The following is a 17,635-nucleotide window of genomic DNA, read 5'->3' as shown; positions in this document are numbered from 1 at the left end:
ACTTGAAGGATATTTTTTTGGACTTGAAGAAATATGTTTGCTTTGTATGTGTAAAACATGCTGTATTTGTTTCTGAAGCATGATTTATTTGTTTGATTTGATTTGATTTGATTTGATTTGATTTGATTTGATTTGTTTGATTTGATTTGATTTCTCATTTGCAAAACAAAATGCATTAGTTTATGAAAGATGTTTTGTATTTGCAAACCACACTGAGTTTGTTTGTGAATCATTGGGCGTGAGTAAAACACATTTTGTGTGTGTGTGTAAGGTTTTGGCATGATTCTAACTCCATATCAGAGGTCAAGGTCAAACTGATATCACAAAACACATTTTGGACATAACTCAGAAATTAATATGCTAAGCTATGCTATGCTGGTGAACTACTAAGAGTAATAATAGACGGATACGTTGAGGGGATCGCTATCTTTATTCCTCATTCACATCCTCTGTACACCTTTTCTTCTCTCTTTTCCTTTCTCTCTCCACCTTCCCTCTAGCACCTCTGATGGCTGGATGTTGTAACTAGTAACCACATACTTCATATGACGAACACGACATCTCCCCCTTTCAATAATGCTAACTTCTTCCATAACAGAACACTTCAAACTACTTACTTCAAAATGCATAAATAAAAGCAATATTAGCAACCAAACAGTATCAATGTGTACAATATATATATATATTTTGTAACATTACAACCAACTGAAACACAATTTCTAGCCTATGTAGGCAGGTGGCCCCTGATAGGTCTATCCCAGAACATAGTATTTGGTCCAAGCAGGGGAATTTCTAGTAGTGCAGACAGATGTGACGCATTCCATGGGACTCTGGTACAACAAGGCGGTAAGTGCCTCTGACAATACAGTCATCCACAATTGACAGTTCATCACGTATCATGTAATAAGGCTGAAAGGTGAGAGTCTATGGCCAAGGAAGTCCAGGGTAGTCTGGCAGAAGAGGCATTTTTTGATATTTAAAGACAGCTTCCATATTAATGTCATGATCTGCCTGTGAGGAGCCATAGAGGATGACATCGTCCAAGTATCACTGTACACCCTGCAACCCACTGAGAATGTGTGTCATCATTTTTTGGAATGCAGCAGGGGCGGAGCTTAGTCCATAAGGCACTCTGCAGTACTGATATAGACCATCATGTGTAATAAAACCCTCTGCTCTCCGTGTGCAATTCCAGTTGATGGTAGGCACTTTTCGGGTCCAAAGTGGAGTACATTCTAGATCCACGCAGCTCTGACAGCAAGTCCTCATTCAGTGGTAGGGGGTGGCTGTCAGGCACCACTGCTTTGTTAGGACATTATGTTGCAGTTCAGTTTGTCGAAATCAGGGATATTCAAATTCTGTTCCTACATCATGACTATTTAGGTAAAGAAATATTCCAAGGTACAATATGTAGATTTTTGATTGCGATTGATCATAACATCTTTAAAATGATTCACATGGCATTCAGTTTTGTTAGTAGAAAGCTGAGATAATTCAGGTGAAATAGCTGAAGTTCCAGCTTAAAATGCAATTGGGCAATTTTTTTTTTTGTTGGTTGAGTTCTGTTAGCCCCAGTACCATTTATTAAGCCCATGAAAGGCTTGATACCCCTTGTTACGCTGTAAGTATCTACAGGTTTCGCAAGCATGGGTGGGGCCAAATGAAGATTGTTGCACTTTAAACCTGTTGGTCCAATCAAAGTATGCTGTGTACTCAGTTTCGTTTTTGTCGAGGTACAGCAGCCTGTCTGCCAGCTCCTTTGGTGTGGAAAAGTCATCAACATGAATGAAAGAATCTCCTGGGACGTGGTCCTCATAGTTTCGTCTCGAAGGGCCCATAACTACTGGTACAGTACCTAACTTCATTGGCGAGTATATCTTGTCTGAGAGGTAGTCATGGTAAAGTGAGTTTTCAAAGGCAAGGTAGAATTTACAGCTAGAAACTATATTTGTATACTCTTGGTCATTTATATTTTTACCAAATGCATTTCCATAAGTGTGAATCTCAATGTGTTCTTTCATTTCATCGTAGAACTGAACTCTCCTATACTGTGTGTTCCAGTTGCTCACAATCCAACAGACCAACTTGTCCTTTACTGGCATTTTGAAACTCTCATCTTCAGGTTTCACAGGCTCCAAGTGCCCGTAGGGTACAGGAATATTTGAATCAAGTCGATAGTTGGATGTCAGGTTAAATAAGTCATCAAGCTCAGGGATTAGACCTGAGTTTTCAGGCGACTCCATATTGAACCACACCCATTTCTGAAACCATGGACGTGGCTCTTTTGGCATGTTTTCAAGATTTCCATGAATGTCCCTGTGGTGGAAGAGAACCCCGTGGGCTTTGTCGTAAAGGGCCTTGTCGTCAGTGAATTGGCATTTTTTGATGTTGAATTTACTGCAACTCAGATCAAACGGTACGCCAAATGGCCACATCCAGATCAGTACGATTGTGTCAGGCTCAGTGTCCACCGCTTCAACCTGGATCTCCTGGGTGGGATTGTGGTGCGGCTCTGTGGAACAGTTTGAGTCTCCAGCTGCACACAGAACTGGAGGACAGGATTGACGAGCTCTGTCCACGAAAATGTTAAAACTGGGAAACTTCATTTCAAAGTTGCTATATGTGAAGAAAAGAGTGACAAAACACAACAACAAGAGGCTGCTGAAGACATATGGGCGTAGAGTTGTCCACTGGCATGGTGGGGTCGACATGGCTGACCTTTGAAGAAAGAATAGATCCATTATTTGTAGAAAGAACTTTTGATACAGCAATTAATTGTGTCATCATTTACATAGGATGTGGTTCAGCAAAGAACAGATGTTCAGTTTTGCGCTGCTATTGTTTCTGGCATAGTGTAAATACACAGTGCGGCCCTTACAACAATTCAAACAATACGCGAGCCTCCATACTAATACACTACCAGTGTTCCCTTAGATTTTTTTGTAGCAGTGGTGCCCTGAGTCAGTGACCGAGCAACACTAGGGGGTCCAGGGGCATGCCTGGGTGAGAAATTTTGAAAAATAACCCTTTAAATGGTGACTACTGGTGAGACTTTTGAAAAAAAATGGACAGATTGATACTTACAAAATGAGTCCCATTCTTACAAATTACATAACAATCAACAGATTCAAGGCATCTGCTAAAACCAGATCATCGTACAAATGTGCCTTGAACTGGGCAGAAACAAAGTTTGTAATTTGTGTGAATTTTCAGCTTTTTCTTTGATATTCATCATAAGCCTTTTAAAAAAAAAGTGGCACAATGCGGAAACCTATTTGTTGAATTGAATTTATTTTAATAATGATAATGATAATAATAATAATACATTTAATTTTTATAGCGCCTTTCAGGGTACCCAAGGACACTTAACAAAATGGAACAAACAAAACAAAGAATAAATGGATAAACAAAAAATACATATAAGATAAAAAATAGAAAAGTTGATTGATTTGGCTGGATCTAGAGCTGATAGGCCTTACTAAAAAGATGGGTTTTTAAGTCTCTTTCGAAGGTCTCCAGAGAAGTCTGTTTGTGGATTTCAGCTGGGACAGTGTTCCAGAGAGTGGGGGCTGTCACAGAGAAGGCTCTGTCGCCAAAGGTTTGAAGTTTGGTGTGAGGGACGGAGAGCTGGTGTGTGCCTGATGAGCGCAGCGTTTGGGACTGGGTGTAGGGGTGGAGGAGGTCAGACAGATATTGGGGGGCGAGGGAATGGAGAGATTTATAGGTCAGGAGGAGAATTTTGTAGGTGATGCGTGATTTAACTGGGAGCCAGTGAAGGCGGATGAGAGTGGGGGTGATGTGTTGCCAGGGCTTGGTGCGGGTGAGGACCCTGGCAGCAGAGTTCTGCACATACTGGAGCCTATCCAGGGTTTTGGAAGGGAGCCCGCACAGGACTCCATTGCAGTAGTCCAGGCGGGAGGTGATGAAGGCATGGATGAGGGTCTCAGCCACAGGTTAAGAGAGGGAGGGCCAGGGTCTGGAGATGTTTTTGAGATGGTAAAAATCTGATTTAGTAATGGATTTTATGTGTGATTGGAAAGATAGTGTGGAATCAAGGATGACACCCAGGTTGCGGACTTCCGTGGATGGGGATATAGAGCAGCCGCCCACATCCAGGAGAAGATCTCCAACCTTGTGGAGCAGCGCCTTGGAGGCCACAATCATGAGCTCTGTTTTATTGGTGTTTAATTTGGGTAGATTTGATGTCATCCAGAGTTTTAAATCATGTAGGCAGTTGACGAGTGACTGTGGGGGTAGCTGGGTGGATGGTTTGGTGCAGAGATATAATTGAGTATCATCAGCATAAGAATGGAAGTCGAGACCATGTTTGCGAATTATCTGACCAAGGGAGAGCATGTAGATAGTGAAGAGGAGGGGTCCAAGCACAGAGCCTTGAGGCACGCCCTGGTTGATTGGAGCTGAGGTGGAACTGGAGTCTCCAATGGTGACAAACTGTTTCCTGTTTGTTAAATAGGACTGGAACCAGGAGAGCGCTGTACCGGTGAGACCAAGGTAGTCAGATAGGCGGGTGAGGAGGATGGTGTGGGAGATTGTGTCGAAGGCTGCAGAGAGGTCCAGGAGGATCAGAATACTGATGTGGCCAGTATCTGCAGTGATGAGGAGGTCGCTGGTGATCTTGATGAGGGCAGTTTCTGTGCTATGGCGTGCCCTGAAGCCAGACTGAAGGGGTTCATAGAGCTCATGGTTGGAGATGTGTTGCTGGAGTTGGGCGGCAACTGCTCTTTCTAGGATTTTGCTTAGGAAAGGAAGGTTAAAGATTGGCCGGTAGTTATGTAAGTCATCTGGGTCCAGACCTGGCTTCTTGAGGATGGGGGTGACTGAAGCTGTTTTGAAGGTGGACGGTACAATGCCAGATTCTAGGGATGAGTTGATAATTTCCATTATGAGGGGGCATTGGGCAGGCAGTGAAGATTTCACTGGAGTTGTTGGCATGGGGTCCAGAGAGCAGGTGGAGGCTTTTGCCTGGGAGACCAACTTAGCTACAGAAATAGAGTCCACAGGAGAGAAGGAGGAGAGGGAGCACTGGGGCAAGCAAACAGTGGGAGGATCAGCCATCTGTGTCAGAGGTGCATGTGGTAGGGGGGTGGCAGATGCCAGGAGTTGCTGGTGAATGGTAGCCACCTTTTCCTGGAAGAAGTCCAGGAACTTGAAACAGAGGTCAGGGGCACCAGAAAGCTAGGGGACATCGAGAGGGCTAAGGAGCCGGTTAATGGTGGAGAATAACATTCTGGGGTTATTTTGCTGGTCTCCAATGAGAGTGGTGTAGTAGTTTGTTTTAGCCTTGGAGAGAGCTTCTTTATAAGACCTAACGTGGTCTTTGTAGGCTTCATGGTGGACAGTGAGGCCAGATCTTTTATAGAGCCTCTCCAGGCAGCGACCAGTAGTCTTAAGGGTGCGAAGTTCAATGGTGAACCAGGGGGCAGAATGGGTAAATGACACAGTCCGGGTTTTAAGAGGGGCAAGCGAGTCAAGACCCCAGGAGACAGCAGTATTATAGTGGGCCACCAGCCCATCCAGGGAGGATTTTAAATACCGCAGCTTATATACTGCTGGTTTGGAGTCAGTGGGCCACATGTCATGGACACCATTGACAAAAAAATCACAATTTCTACATATTAATATTTATGTAAAATAGAGGAAGCACTAAAATACAATAAAAACGGTGTGTCTCATTTCTCCAGTTTACTAATACAATCTGCTGCTGGTTTGGAGTCACTGTGCCACATGACATGGAAGATATAAAAAAAGAAACTGCAATTATTTTGTATTAATATATTTATGCTAAGTAATTTAGACTTCAGACTTTAGACTTTTTTATTTATTTAGTGACGGTCCCTTAACCAGTTTCCAGCGATTCAGTGCGAGGCTTTGGGAGGTGAGCTAACCGTCCTCCTGCTGCTAACACTGGGCGAAAATTCACATCTGGGACACAAGTGAATATCCGCCGAATATCCAACCTAAAACTAACTTCACCCTGGTGAGTACCGTTTTGCCTTGTAGTGTGGACAGCAGGTCTGAGGGGCTTCAGACGGCTCTGTCAAGTTTACCTAGCTAGCTGCTAGCAACTTTTAATGCAAGATAGCACCTGGGATCTAATGAATGTAACGTTTATCCAACCAACGCAGTAATAAGTATTAATACGCAGTTAATAAAGGATCTAAAGGATAATTATTTGATACTTGTTTTTATTATAGCCTAAGTTTGGCTGCATAACTATACAAATATTGTTGTCTGAATCACATCTGGCTGCGATGAGTCACCTGTTGCAGCCTTTGAATGGGATGACGAGGGTTTCAGTCACTCAACTTAAACGGTGACTTGTAGAAATTATACAAATAGCAGTAATGACAGTAATAATCGATTTCAAGGTAACTTAGGGTGTAGTGCTTTCAAAGTGTGCAACTGAAATTCGCCATTCGCGTGTGATATTAAACCTACTGAAATCATGTCTTTTTTTGCAGCAGCGGCGGCGCTGACAATCCAGCAGCATCCGCCACAGAATGCATGTAGGGGAGACACTGCACTACGCTGGAAGGACTTGAAGGGCTGTCATATCAGATTTTAGGATCTTGATGTCCAGTTTGTAATATGTGAATAAACCACCTAAAAAACACAACACAATGAGGCTTCTGAAGCCAAATGGGAACTGATAATGGCATGACTCACCTTGGAGAAATAAAAGATGGATTCATTGCAGCATTTCTTTTTTTTTACTGACCATTTTATAAATTACAAGTTAAGATACAGAGTTGTGAAACATCTTTAAGAAAGACCAAACAAGAATAACCAATCAAATCAACATTAAACGTGAGCAAACTTACATTTAAGAACATAAGTAACTGACAGAATAACTGAAAAATAATTGCCTGAAAAGGAGTCGGACAAAGTGAATGCTATGATCTGATATCGCCGTGTTGGTGGTCTAAGTTTTGTTGCTCCATGACCATTATTGCAAATGACCCACAATGTTTTTGTTGTGTCATAGCTTTGTGACCAGACGATATCAGCCTCAGAAAATTTGATAACATCTCGATGTGAAACAAGGAAGTGAGATCAAATTACACTGCTCGTGTTCACTGCAAACAATACAGTACATTATACAACCAGTGTCTTTTTTTTTTTTTATCAATATACAACAGTAACCATGTAATTCCTCCAAGGTTACAGTGTAAATTAGCTGTAGAAATCCATACGTATAAAATACTTACCATTGGTACTTGAAGGTAAAGCAGAACGGGGGGTAAATGTTAAGAATTTAAGAGGAAAGAGGAAAATAAATTACACTGTAAGTATTTTTGTACTTACTGTTATAATATTGCCTTTCAATTTTGCCAAAAGTGGGACTTTGTGTGCTATGATATTCCGCCCATGCTGAGGGAATGTCTCCTCAAATGCTTCCTTGTTTCACACAGAAATTCACCATATTCTTCAGATGGAATAAACATTTACAAAAAATATCCCACTGAATATTTCAAAAATTATATTTGAATTCCAGTCTGTACTTAATTAGTTGAAGGGCTTACCAGCATCCGTCCTCCACAGGTGTCTGTTTGACGTTGACAGCCTTTGCTAGTTGCTCTTAACAGATAGCAGCCTGAAGGTGGATGAACCGGTATGAAATTTTATCTTGCTTCAGGAAGTGATGCACTTTTTCAACCTCAGCCATATGACGCCGGCAACAAGCCTTTGCAGATGTACACAGATGTCTTGGTTTTCAACAAACACAAACTGATATACTGCTATAACTTTAAGGATACAGAGTGGACAACACTTTAGTGCTTATTTTTTTTTACTACGCTGCATGGCTTGGGTGCAACTTCACTGTTATCAAATGAATGATTTCCGGGACCTCCAGTCTGTGCGGAGCCATGCGAAGACGTGTTTGAGCCCAGCTCTTCGGTAAACTATTAAAATTTCAAGAACAACGCCTTAACCTTCGTGCACATTTGATCTGGACTGAGGCAATTCAGTTTCTGTTCGACTGAGAGGGTAAATAGCTGTTTATTAGTGAACTACTTCCAAAAATGCCTAAAATCAAAATGCTTGGAACCTCGAAGGCCAAGAAGCCAACAACAAAGCTAATGCGAGCGCGCAACAAGCAATATTAGAAGCCATCAGTAAACTCAGAGAGGAAGTTATAGAAAAAATTGCAAGTACTGCTTTTGCCCACTCAGTCCAACTTCGCGGTCTACAGGACACCGTAGAAAAGATGGGCGCCACGGTGGTGGCTACAGTGAGTCGGATGACAGAGTTGGAATCAGCAGTGAGTGGCCATTCCGATGCTATTAGCACTCTGGAGGCAGAGATGCTAGCAGTAAAGAGAGAAGTGTCTACTCTAAAGGAGCGGTGTGAGGACACGGAGGCGATGTCCTGCCGCTGCAATGTCCAAAATCATGGGAGTGAACGGGACGGGAGAACGGCGAAAGAAAGTCGGACTTTTGTAACACGTCTGCTGAGAGAGACACTGGCCCTCGATAAACCCCTGCTCTTGTACCGAGTGTACCGCAGTCTCTGCAGCAAGTCTCTGCAGTTAGCGAGGTATGTTGAGTCTAAAGCCAGGCTTCCCTGTACTACAAAGGTGGCTCTCTTTTAACCCGGCTAGATCACCGTGGTAACTTATGCTTAGCTCATAACCTGGTCCCGACCAGGTTATGTTCAGAATTTCAGCTTAAAATCGGCTATAAAAGCGCCGCTGTTTCACTGTGTAACTCATTCGGAGATTGCGTCACCATTCATTGAGAACCTGGTGGACCTGGGAGCAAGAATAATTCGGGCAGCACTATGACGTGAGCGGCTTCTTTGAGATCGCGCTGATCCGCTGGCATTTCCTGATGAAATTCTCTATGAGCGATACAGATTTTCAGCTGAGGGAATACGGTACACTCACTTATTGAGCTGAGTGTCAGGAATGCCACTCGAAGAAGCTGTGCGCTCACTGTCGGGCAAACTGTTTGTGTAGCCCTTCGTTTTTTTGCCACGGGAACCTCCTTACATTCAGTTGGTGATGCAGAAAATCTGAGCAAGAACACACACTGACAAAATGATGGGGCAGCTTGGCTTACATACCACTTTGAATGATGTTTTTGTATTTGGCTCTAACTTGCTGCCATGTCCGACTGCTGCTTCCACATCTTAATAAAATGCAATATGAAATATTAATTAGGCCAACCTAGTATTTATTTGTCACAGATAATGAGTAAAGTTAATTATTTCTTTGATGTGGCCATGAATAAACTGATGAACTGATCAATGTTTCACCCGTTGTAGGGCAGTGTACGCCGAAACACAAATCTTACAGGCTTGAGCTATTTTCACTGTCAAAAAGGTCTTTATTGTCATTGTACAGGGACAGTAGCTACATTTGCTTGTTCATCCCGACACAGTGATACAAAAAAAACACTGATCATTTATAGCCGACGCACACTCAGCCTCGCTTTCAATAAAACACACACGCGCATTCTATAACTGAGATCAGTAAAATGTGAAAACAATATAGACATCATTCAAAAATGAAAAAAGATAGTTATTGCTTCAGTTTATTTATATTTTAAATTAATGAGGGTTAATATGTAAAAGTTGCACAATATTGAGCTTTCAGAAATTAAAACACTATGGGCTTAATATAATATTGATCACAATATTAATCATTGTTAACTTACACATTTACGTCAGCAATTTTAGGCATTTACACGGTGAGCAATTTTCTGCCAGCAGCCCTCCCTCGCTCTATTGGCGGCGACAGTGTTACTTTCTGATGGTTTCTTTGAATTCTTCATAGTCCTGCATAATAAGAATCTGCTCATCTTGAGTAAAATATGTGGCCCAGGATCGATCCATTTTCGCACGGAAGTAGAATAATATGACGTCCAACACCCCCTTTTACATGTACGCGCGCAGAGCACAAAGCAGAGAACCGGACTTGACAAAGTAAGTTGATAACCACCGTCGCAGTACCGTTTAACTCTGTTTGGGGACTTGGGGCTTTGTTGAGCTGCAGCATGAGCACAAAGCCTGGCTATGTTGAGCCCCCTTCGCAGTACAGGCCTCTGGTCTGGACCAGGTTTTTCTAAACAAACCTCGAGTTTCTGTCTGTCTCCGCCATCTTTCAGCCACACATGGTATTTGATTTCCTCATTCATTCAGTCAGCAGGCGAGTTTTGGCGTAGTATAGTTCTCATTGATCATTGCAAAAATCAGTCAGTAGGCCTACATTAAAAGTTATATTACGTGGCAACAATTTTCACTACCATGGCATGTCCTTTTGATAATGATCCGGTGGATGAAGGTGCAGCATTACTGCGCAGAGAATTAAATATTCGTGGGGAGATGATTATCAGACCGCGCATAGATGTTCTTGCATTTCCAGACAATTATCTTTTTGAGCGGTACCGTTTCACGTCACAGTCCATCATTTACATACACAACCTAATCCGTCCTTGCATTTCCAACATTACCAACCGAAGTCATGCTCTCACATCCCAGCAGATATTGTGTGTTGCGCTGCGTTTTTTTGCAAATGGGAGTTTTTTTATACAACGTCGGAGATGCAGAGCACTTGAGCAAGGCAACTGTAGCAGAGCAGTCAGAAAAGTGTGCCTCGCCCTGAAACGGCTACTGCCCATCTTTATCATTTTCAGCTTCTCTGCCTCCGTTAGAGGTGGCGGTGCTGGGCCACCACCCGTTTTACGGGCATCTGCTTTCTTTCTGTTGGCTGAGTAGAAGTCTGTGTTAGTTTAAATAGGCTTAATTATTTAACAGAACATGATATAGATGAGAAGACATTTATATGTGTGAAAACAGCATTATGTTGGGGGTTAAACCACTGTACAGTCAAACAGCCACTTAATATTTACTTTACAATGTAAAACATGACCAAAATGAGGTACCCCCATGAGATTATGCCGAGGTCTAATGTTTTTATGTTTCATCTTAAGCTGCTGCCAAGTGCGCTTCTCCCCCTCAGGTTTGCACCTAAATGAAATAAATTAATAGGCTACCACTCAAGCAGTTTCCCCCTGTAATATTATTGTGATTGCAAAGGACTAGGCTACATTTAAACTTACGCATTAACCCGAGCACCAATGTTCTCCCACGCCTTCTCCCTCTCTTTTGCTGCTGCAGCGGTGTTACACTTCCTTCTAAAAACATGCTCAAACTCACCGTATGAGCGCATTAATATTTCCAATTTCAGTGGGGTGAAAAACGTAGCCCTCCTCTTCCCTGTTGCCATGGTGACTCGTCGAATCGGGACTCCATTGATGCTGTCTTTTTATACTTGTGGTGCACGTGCTTAACTCCAGGTTAAACTACTCCGAGTTGATCAAACTAACTCAAATCAGCTGTTCTGGAACCGAAAACTCAGAGTCTCCTATCTCAGAGTAGATCAACTCAGAGTTCAGGGTTAGACTCAGAGTTTGTTGAACCTGCTTTGTGAAATGGACCCCTGATGTGGCATAAAGCAGCCCTTCCCACCTGTTAAAAAGACAGACGTGCTTTCGTCCACTTTGCATTGATCCGTGTTGTAGAAGGTACCTACCTTTTCCGGTAGAAGTTAATGTCAATGTTAATGTTGTGTTTTTGTTAATGTGATTGTGTTTTGTTTTTTGTGTGATAGTGTTTTTGTTAATGTTGTTGTGTTTTTGTTTTTGTAATTGTGTTTTTGATAATGTTGTTGTGTTTTTGTTTTTGTAATTGTGTTTTTGTTAATGTTGTTGTGTTTTTGTTTTTGTAATTGTGTTTTTGTTAATGTTGTTGTGTTTTTGTTTTTGTGACTGTGTTTTTGTTAATGTTGTTGTGTTTTTCTATTTGTGGTTGTCGTTTGCCCTTCAGGGCCACCGTAAAAATCACATGTGGGGCAACACATTTGAAAATATTTACACAACCGTTATTATCAAAATGAAAGTACATGTAATCAATTATTTATGCATTTTTTTGTTATTATTTTATGTTGTTATTTTGTTATTTTATTATTTGTATAATTATACGTTTGGATATTGTACATAAAGGTTAGGTAAAAAAAAACATACTGCATATTATCTGACACCGCCAGTTACATTTAGCCATGTAGACAAGCTTTGAAATGATGTTTCAACACTGACCAATGCCAACAAAATTCCATCCACCTTCATTTTATTAAAGGTTGCAGCAGTAATGGCAAAGTACATGATAATTAATTATACGACAACATTATATGACCTTAGATAACAACAACATAGAAAACAATAAGGAATATGTATCATCCCCTTACCACAGTATAGGTCAAATAACCGATTACATTAACCTTCATTTATTTATTAAAAATATACAGTATATTGTTATAAAATTCCCCTCAGCCCTGAACACACTTTGGCAGCTGTTGTTCTCAGAGAACATTTCAAAAACACAAGTGCCCATTTTGACAGTCATACCTTTAAATTCTTTCAAGTTATATGACCACACGTTAGATGGATCAGAATGAACCAATTTATAATACACCAAACATCCTGTGAGGTAATTATTTTCAAAAAGAAAGAAAAAAGCAGATAACTGCCTACATTCAAATGCCTTCATCGTGTGGATGAGTCCCCAGGATTCTATAAGCATGACAGAAAAAGTCCCCCTTTCAAGTACAACTGCTTTACAGGCCCGCTGAGTATGTAATACTAAACTGTAATCTGTTTTGTTTTCAGAAAAAAGATTACATCCCTTAGTCTGGAAGCATTAGATGGAGCAGTGATAGATTTTAAGACCAGCATAATTCTCCTACTGGTAGAAATAGATGTGAATGCAATGATGTCAGACCTGTTTGCATTTAAAGCCAAAACTGAATCTGCTGTACAGCTATAAGCAGGCAAGGTCTTAAGGGTCGTCCACAGGTCGTTGACTTTATGTTGCTGATGTCTGGACATTCATGAACCGTAATGGAGGAAAGAATAATTATCACTACAATAATCAAGTCAATTAAGAGGAGACAAAAACGGAGCTGTGTGCAGAAAAGAGTAGGGAAGGCGGACTACCTGTGGATGAATCCAAACATGAGTCCAAACCTCAACCATAACAAAATCAAGAGGCAGCCATTGTCTTGCTGTCGTCACACCTAAACCACGCCTGTAGCTGCCAGTAGTTCCCTGAAAGGACGCTGATTGGTCCGAACAATTGTAGCTTGACCAGCCTGAGTGAGTTTTTTTTTATAACAATGTGCAGATCAGGACATTATGTTTCAGTTCGGTTTGTCGAAAACAGGGATATTCAAATTCCGTTCCTACATCATGACTATTCAGGTAAAGAAATATTCCAAGGTACAATATGTAGATTTTTGATTGCGATTGATCATAACATCTTTAGAATGATTCACATGGCATTCAGTTTTGTTAGTAGAAAGCTGAGATAATTCAGGTGAAATAGCTGAAGTTCCAGCTTAAAATGCAATTTGGCAATTTTTTTTGTTGTTGGTTGAGTTCTGTTAGCCCCAGTACCATTTATTAAGCCCATGAAAGGCTTGATACCCCTTGTTACGCTGTAAGTATCTACAGGTTTCGCAAGCATGGGTGGTGCCAAATGAAGATTGTTGCACTTTAAACCTGTTGGTCCAATCAAAGTATGCTGTGTACTCAGTTTCGTTTTTGTCGAGGTACAGCAGCCTGTCTGCCAGCTCCTTTGGTGTGGAAAAGTCATCAACATGAATGAAAGAATCTCCTGGGACGTGGTCCTCATAGTTTCGTCTCGAAGGGCCCATAACTACTGGTACAGTACCAAACTTCATTGGCATGTGTATCTTCTCTGAGAGGTAGTCTTGGTAAAGTGAGTTTTCAAAGGCAAGGTAGAATTTACAACTAGAAACTATATTTGTATACTCTTGGTCATTTACATTTGTACCAAATGCATTTCCATAAGTGTGAATCTCAATGTGTTCTTTCATTTCATCGTAGAACTGAACTCTCCTATACTGTGTGTTCCAGTTGCTCACAATCCAACAGACCAACTTGTCCTTTACTGGCATTTTGAAACTCTCATCTTCAGGTGCCACAGGCTCCAAGTGCCCATAGGGTACAGGAATATTTGAATCAAGTCGATAGCTGGATGTCAGGTTAAATAAGTCATCAAGCTCAGGGATTAGAGGTGAGTTTGCAGGTGACTCCATATCGTACCACACCCATTTCTGAAACCATGGACGTGGCTCCATTGGCATGTTGTCAAGATTTCCATGAATGTCCCTGTGGTGGATGAGAACCCCGTGGGCTTTGTCGAAAAGGGTCTTGTCGTCAGTCAATTGGCATTTTTTGATGTTGAATTTACTGCAACTCAGCTCAAACGGCACGCCAAATGGCCACATCCAGATCAGTACGATTGTGTCAGGCTCAGTGTCCACCGCTTCAACCTGGATCTCCTGGGTGTGATTGTGGTGCAGCTCTGTGGAACAGTTTGATTGACGATCTCTGTCCGCGAAAATGTTAAAACTGGGAAAGTTCATTTCAAAGTTGCTATATGTGAAGAAAAGAGTGACAAAACACAACACCAAGAGGCTGCTGAAGACATATGGGCGTAGAGTTGTCCACTGGTGTAGTGAGGACGACATGGCTGACCTTTGGAGAAAAAATAGATCCATTATTTGTAGAAAGAACATTTGATACAGCAATTAATTGTGTCATCATTTACATATGAGGTGGTTCAGCAAAGGACAGATGTTCAGTATTGCTGCTGTTGTATCTGGCATAGTGTAAATACACAGAGCTGCCTTGACTCATACCAACTCATAATCAATTGACCTACAGTATACAGTATATGATGCGTATGATTTACTGTTATTTGTACTTTAATATCATATTACATTCATTTTTTTGTCAGAAAATTTATTTTACTGTATCTTCAAATGAATTTAAATGCAGAATAATGGATGTAATCACTGCCAGCTGGTTGGGAGATATAGGTTAAGGGAATAGAATAAATAAATAAAAAAATTTAAAAAAAGAATTACGAGCCTCAACTTTGAACACTGACTCCGCCACTCTTTCTCACACACCAAAAGAACAACGCATTCTTCCCATTGTAACGGTCAGCTGTTACCAAATAGTTATGTCGGTTTACCCAGCCTCTTCTAAGTTCAGTATTGTGTACACACCGTGTAATGAAATGTATCTTTATATTTACAGCTGCTATTGTGATCTGATTTGTTGTTGTCTAGTCTTGTCTACAATGCTGCCAGTTGGACCCTGTATTGGCTAGTTCTCATCTGCAAAAGAGATTTTTCCTAGTGAAATAAAATTGGCATCGCAAGATCTGCTTGTCGTTGCAACTCAAGAGTGCAGAAAATGGCTGAAACTGGGAAACGGTAATCTGCAACAGGCACTCTCACATGCAGACTCAGAAGGTGAAAACAATACCAGCCATGATGTAAGGACCGGTAACTAGAGTGGTGCCTTATTTAATCTAAAATAAATGAAACACGGCAAAATGAAGTTGAATGAAGGTCAATCCTGATGCCGTGTCTGCAAAATTCAAAGTGCTTAAAGGTTACAGATCTGAAGTCAGTTGTCATGAATAGTGAAAAAAGTAGAAGGTTAACGGGGACAAAAGGACTTCGGACCTGTCGTCATCACATAACATTAATTCCCTCACCCCATGTTGTTACCATTCAGTTAGCCATTCTGTTTTTGTCTTGATTTAGTAAAAGTAACTCCATTCATATTTTGTGCTGTGTCAAGTATTTCAACTACTTTTTGGGTCATTTTTTGTAGTTTAACTACTCAATTTACAAACTACAATTGTGGCCAATAACATGATTTTTTTATATATATAAAAGAAAGACCTATATAAAATACATTTTATTTTATTTGGCTTTTGTATTCGTGTTGTGGCTTTTGTATTTATGTTGTGGCTTTGGTATTCGTGTTGTGTCATCAAGCGATTGTGCTCTGGCATCTAGTTCTAGTGCCTAAGTGTTAGTCCCTCTGAAGTTCCTGTTCCTGTTGACTATAAATGTCAGTTTTTGTTCTTTTAAAGATAAAACTTGAGTTGCATTTTTGCTGGCATCTGAATTTTTTGTCGGCTATTATATATTTTGTTTCATATACACCATATATATATTTCTTTAACACAGAGTTAAATGAGTATAAGTAGTTGCTAAAGCTATGTATCTTTGTCTTCCTCTGTCTGTCAGTGTTCGTCTCAGGCTGGGTAGAGCTGACTCGTTCTTCTCATCAGACTGCATTCACCTGTTGATCCACATACTTGTGGTCAGCTGCCGTAACGAAAAAGTGTGCACAACTGTACTGTGAGGACAAAACAAGCTTTTCCCTTACAGCCAAATTATTTTTATTTCAAATCATATCACAATCACTTAATCAAACAGATCACTAAATTGTCAATAGTGAATTGATCTTTTGGCGTATCAATGAGCAAAATCCCAAAGCACCCTCCTCAAGTCCAGACTGCGTGCGTGTTTATTTTCCTTGGTCAGTATGGCCAGCACATGGTGCTTCTCAGATATGTCTTAATTAGTTTAATTTTGAGATGGATGTTTCGGCGCTTGCAACAGTTACAGGTAGAGTAAGAAATTGTTTAATAGCCATGGCTACATCTGGCACACTAATATAGAGTGGTGCTTTATGAACAGAGCGTGTGCCAAATCTTGAACTGAGCCAATCTCGATTTCTTTAGACAATATCATGACGGGGGGGCAGCACGTATTGGATGCGGGGATGTACTTTACGGCCCAGCTTGTGGTCCATCTACACTGGTCACCAAAACTACCTATCTTAATAATTGTGGTTTTAGTAGAGGTGCAGTTCTGTCAGCCGAGTCAGTGCCTATGCCGGTGTCTACACCCACAGTGCCATGGGCGTCTGGTTTGTCTTTAGAGCCACAAAGAGTGTTTCTCACCCTAAGCTTGTCTCTCTGGAGGAGTTGTCGGAGGACAGGATGCTGGCAAAACTGCGGGCAATCATGGACAATGTCTCACACCCCCTCCACAAAAGTCTGGACGAGCTGAAGCAAAGCTTCAGCAACAGACTCATTCAACCCCCGCTGCCTAAAGAAACGGCACAGGAAATCATTCCTACCTGGTGCCATCAGTTTTTATAACGCTCACCCCAAAACACGCAAACCATTTTTGCACTTAAAATAATTTTTTGCTGTAAATGACATTGCACCTTATCCTCTTGCACTGTATGTTCAACTTACAACTCCTCGATACCTCAACATTTTTTTATTTACCTGAATCATTTTAATGTATGTAGTACTTTATTATTATTTTATATTCTATATAGTCCTTTATTGTTTCTATATTTGTTGCTTCTAGATATTTCCAAAAAATCAAATTTAATATATAAAAAATATAATTGAATTGAAGTCTTTTAATAGGTAAGATTAAGTGCTTACCTGTGTCTGCTCTCCACTGCGGCAGAGATATGTTTTACACCCCCCCCTTCTTTTTATATACACTTCTTAAGACTGCAGAACCGGTATGTCACTTCTAATCTATTATACCGGTTCTGCAACTGCCTGCGTCCTTACTTAATTGTAGTTCCTGAAGCATGATGCTTTCATTCATTTTTATCTATTTCATTATGCTACAAAGTTTGGTGCAACTTCATGGTTTTTGCAGGAAAGCTTGTATTATAAAAAAAAATCACACCAG

At 40.9% G+C, this 17,635-nt stretch overlaps 2 protein-coding genes across 3 annotated transcripts; both read right to left on the bottom strand.

The window, feature by feature from the left end:
- Positions 1-1,548: 1,548 nt before the first annotated feature.
- Positions 1,549-2,707, bottom strand: LOC115595616 (alpha-(1,3)-fucosyltransferase 9-like). The gene has a single exon (XM_030440289.1). It carries the CDS (start codon positions 2,604-2,606, stop codon positions 1,566-1,568), a length of 1,041 nt encoding a protein of 346 aa, XP_030296149.1. The 5' UTR covers positions 2,607-2,707; the 3' UTR covers positions 1,549-1,565.
- Positions 2,708-12,133: 9,426 nt separating this feature from the next.
- LOC115595961 (alpha-(1,3)-fucosyltransferase 9-like) lies at positions 12,134-17,402 on the bottom strand. 2 transcript variants are annotated; one of them, XM_030440810.1, is made up of 2 exons: positions 17,377-17,402; positions 12,134-14,582 (listed from the first exon to the last, which is right to left on the bottom strand). In XM_030440810.1, exon 2 carries the CDS (start codon positions 14,573-14,575, stop codon positions 13,463-13,465), a length of 1,113 nt encoding a protein of 370 aa, XP_030296670.1. In that variant the 5' UTR covers positions 14,576-14,582; positions 17,377-17,402; the 3' UTR covers positions 12,134-13,462. The 2 variants fall into 2 exon arrangements, with proteins under 2 accessions (XP_030296670.1, XP_030296669.1); XM_030440809.1 differs by lacking the exon at positions 17,377-17,402 and adding an exon at positions 16,879-17,000.
- Positions 17,403-17,635: the final 233 nt, after the last annotated feature.

The sequence above is a fragment of the Sparus aurata genome, chromosome 14 (assembly GCF_900880675.1).
Source record: "Sparus aurata chromosome 14, fSpaAur1.1, whole genome shotgun sequence".
Taxonomy (NCBI): Eukaryota; Metazoa; Chordata; class Actinopteri; order Spariformes; family Sparidae; genus Sparus; species Sparus aurata.
Note: the sequence above shows the minus strand (reverse complement) of the source record. Positions and strands in the feature narration are given on the sequence as shown.

Bases quoted from the DNA above. Each gene is read 5' to 3' on its own strand.
- LOC115595616 (XM_030440289.1), bottom strand. From the start codon at position 2,606: ATGAAGTTTCCCAGTTTTAACATTTTCGTGGACAGAGCTCGTCAATCC.
- LOC115595961 (XM_030440809.1), bottom strand. From the start codon at position 16,943: ATGATTGCCCGCAGTTTTGCCAGCATCCTGTCCTCCGACAACTCCTCC. The intron at 14,583-16,878 runs GTGAGAAACACT...TTTTCTCCAAAG, and splicing joins TCCAGAGAGACAAGCTTAGG to GTCAGCCATGTCGTCCTCAC.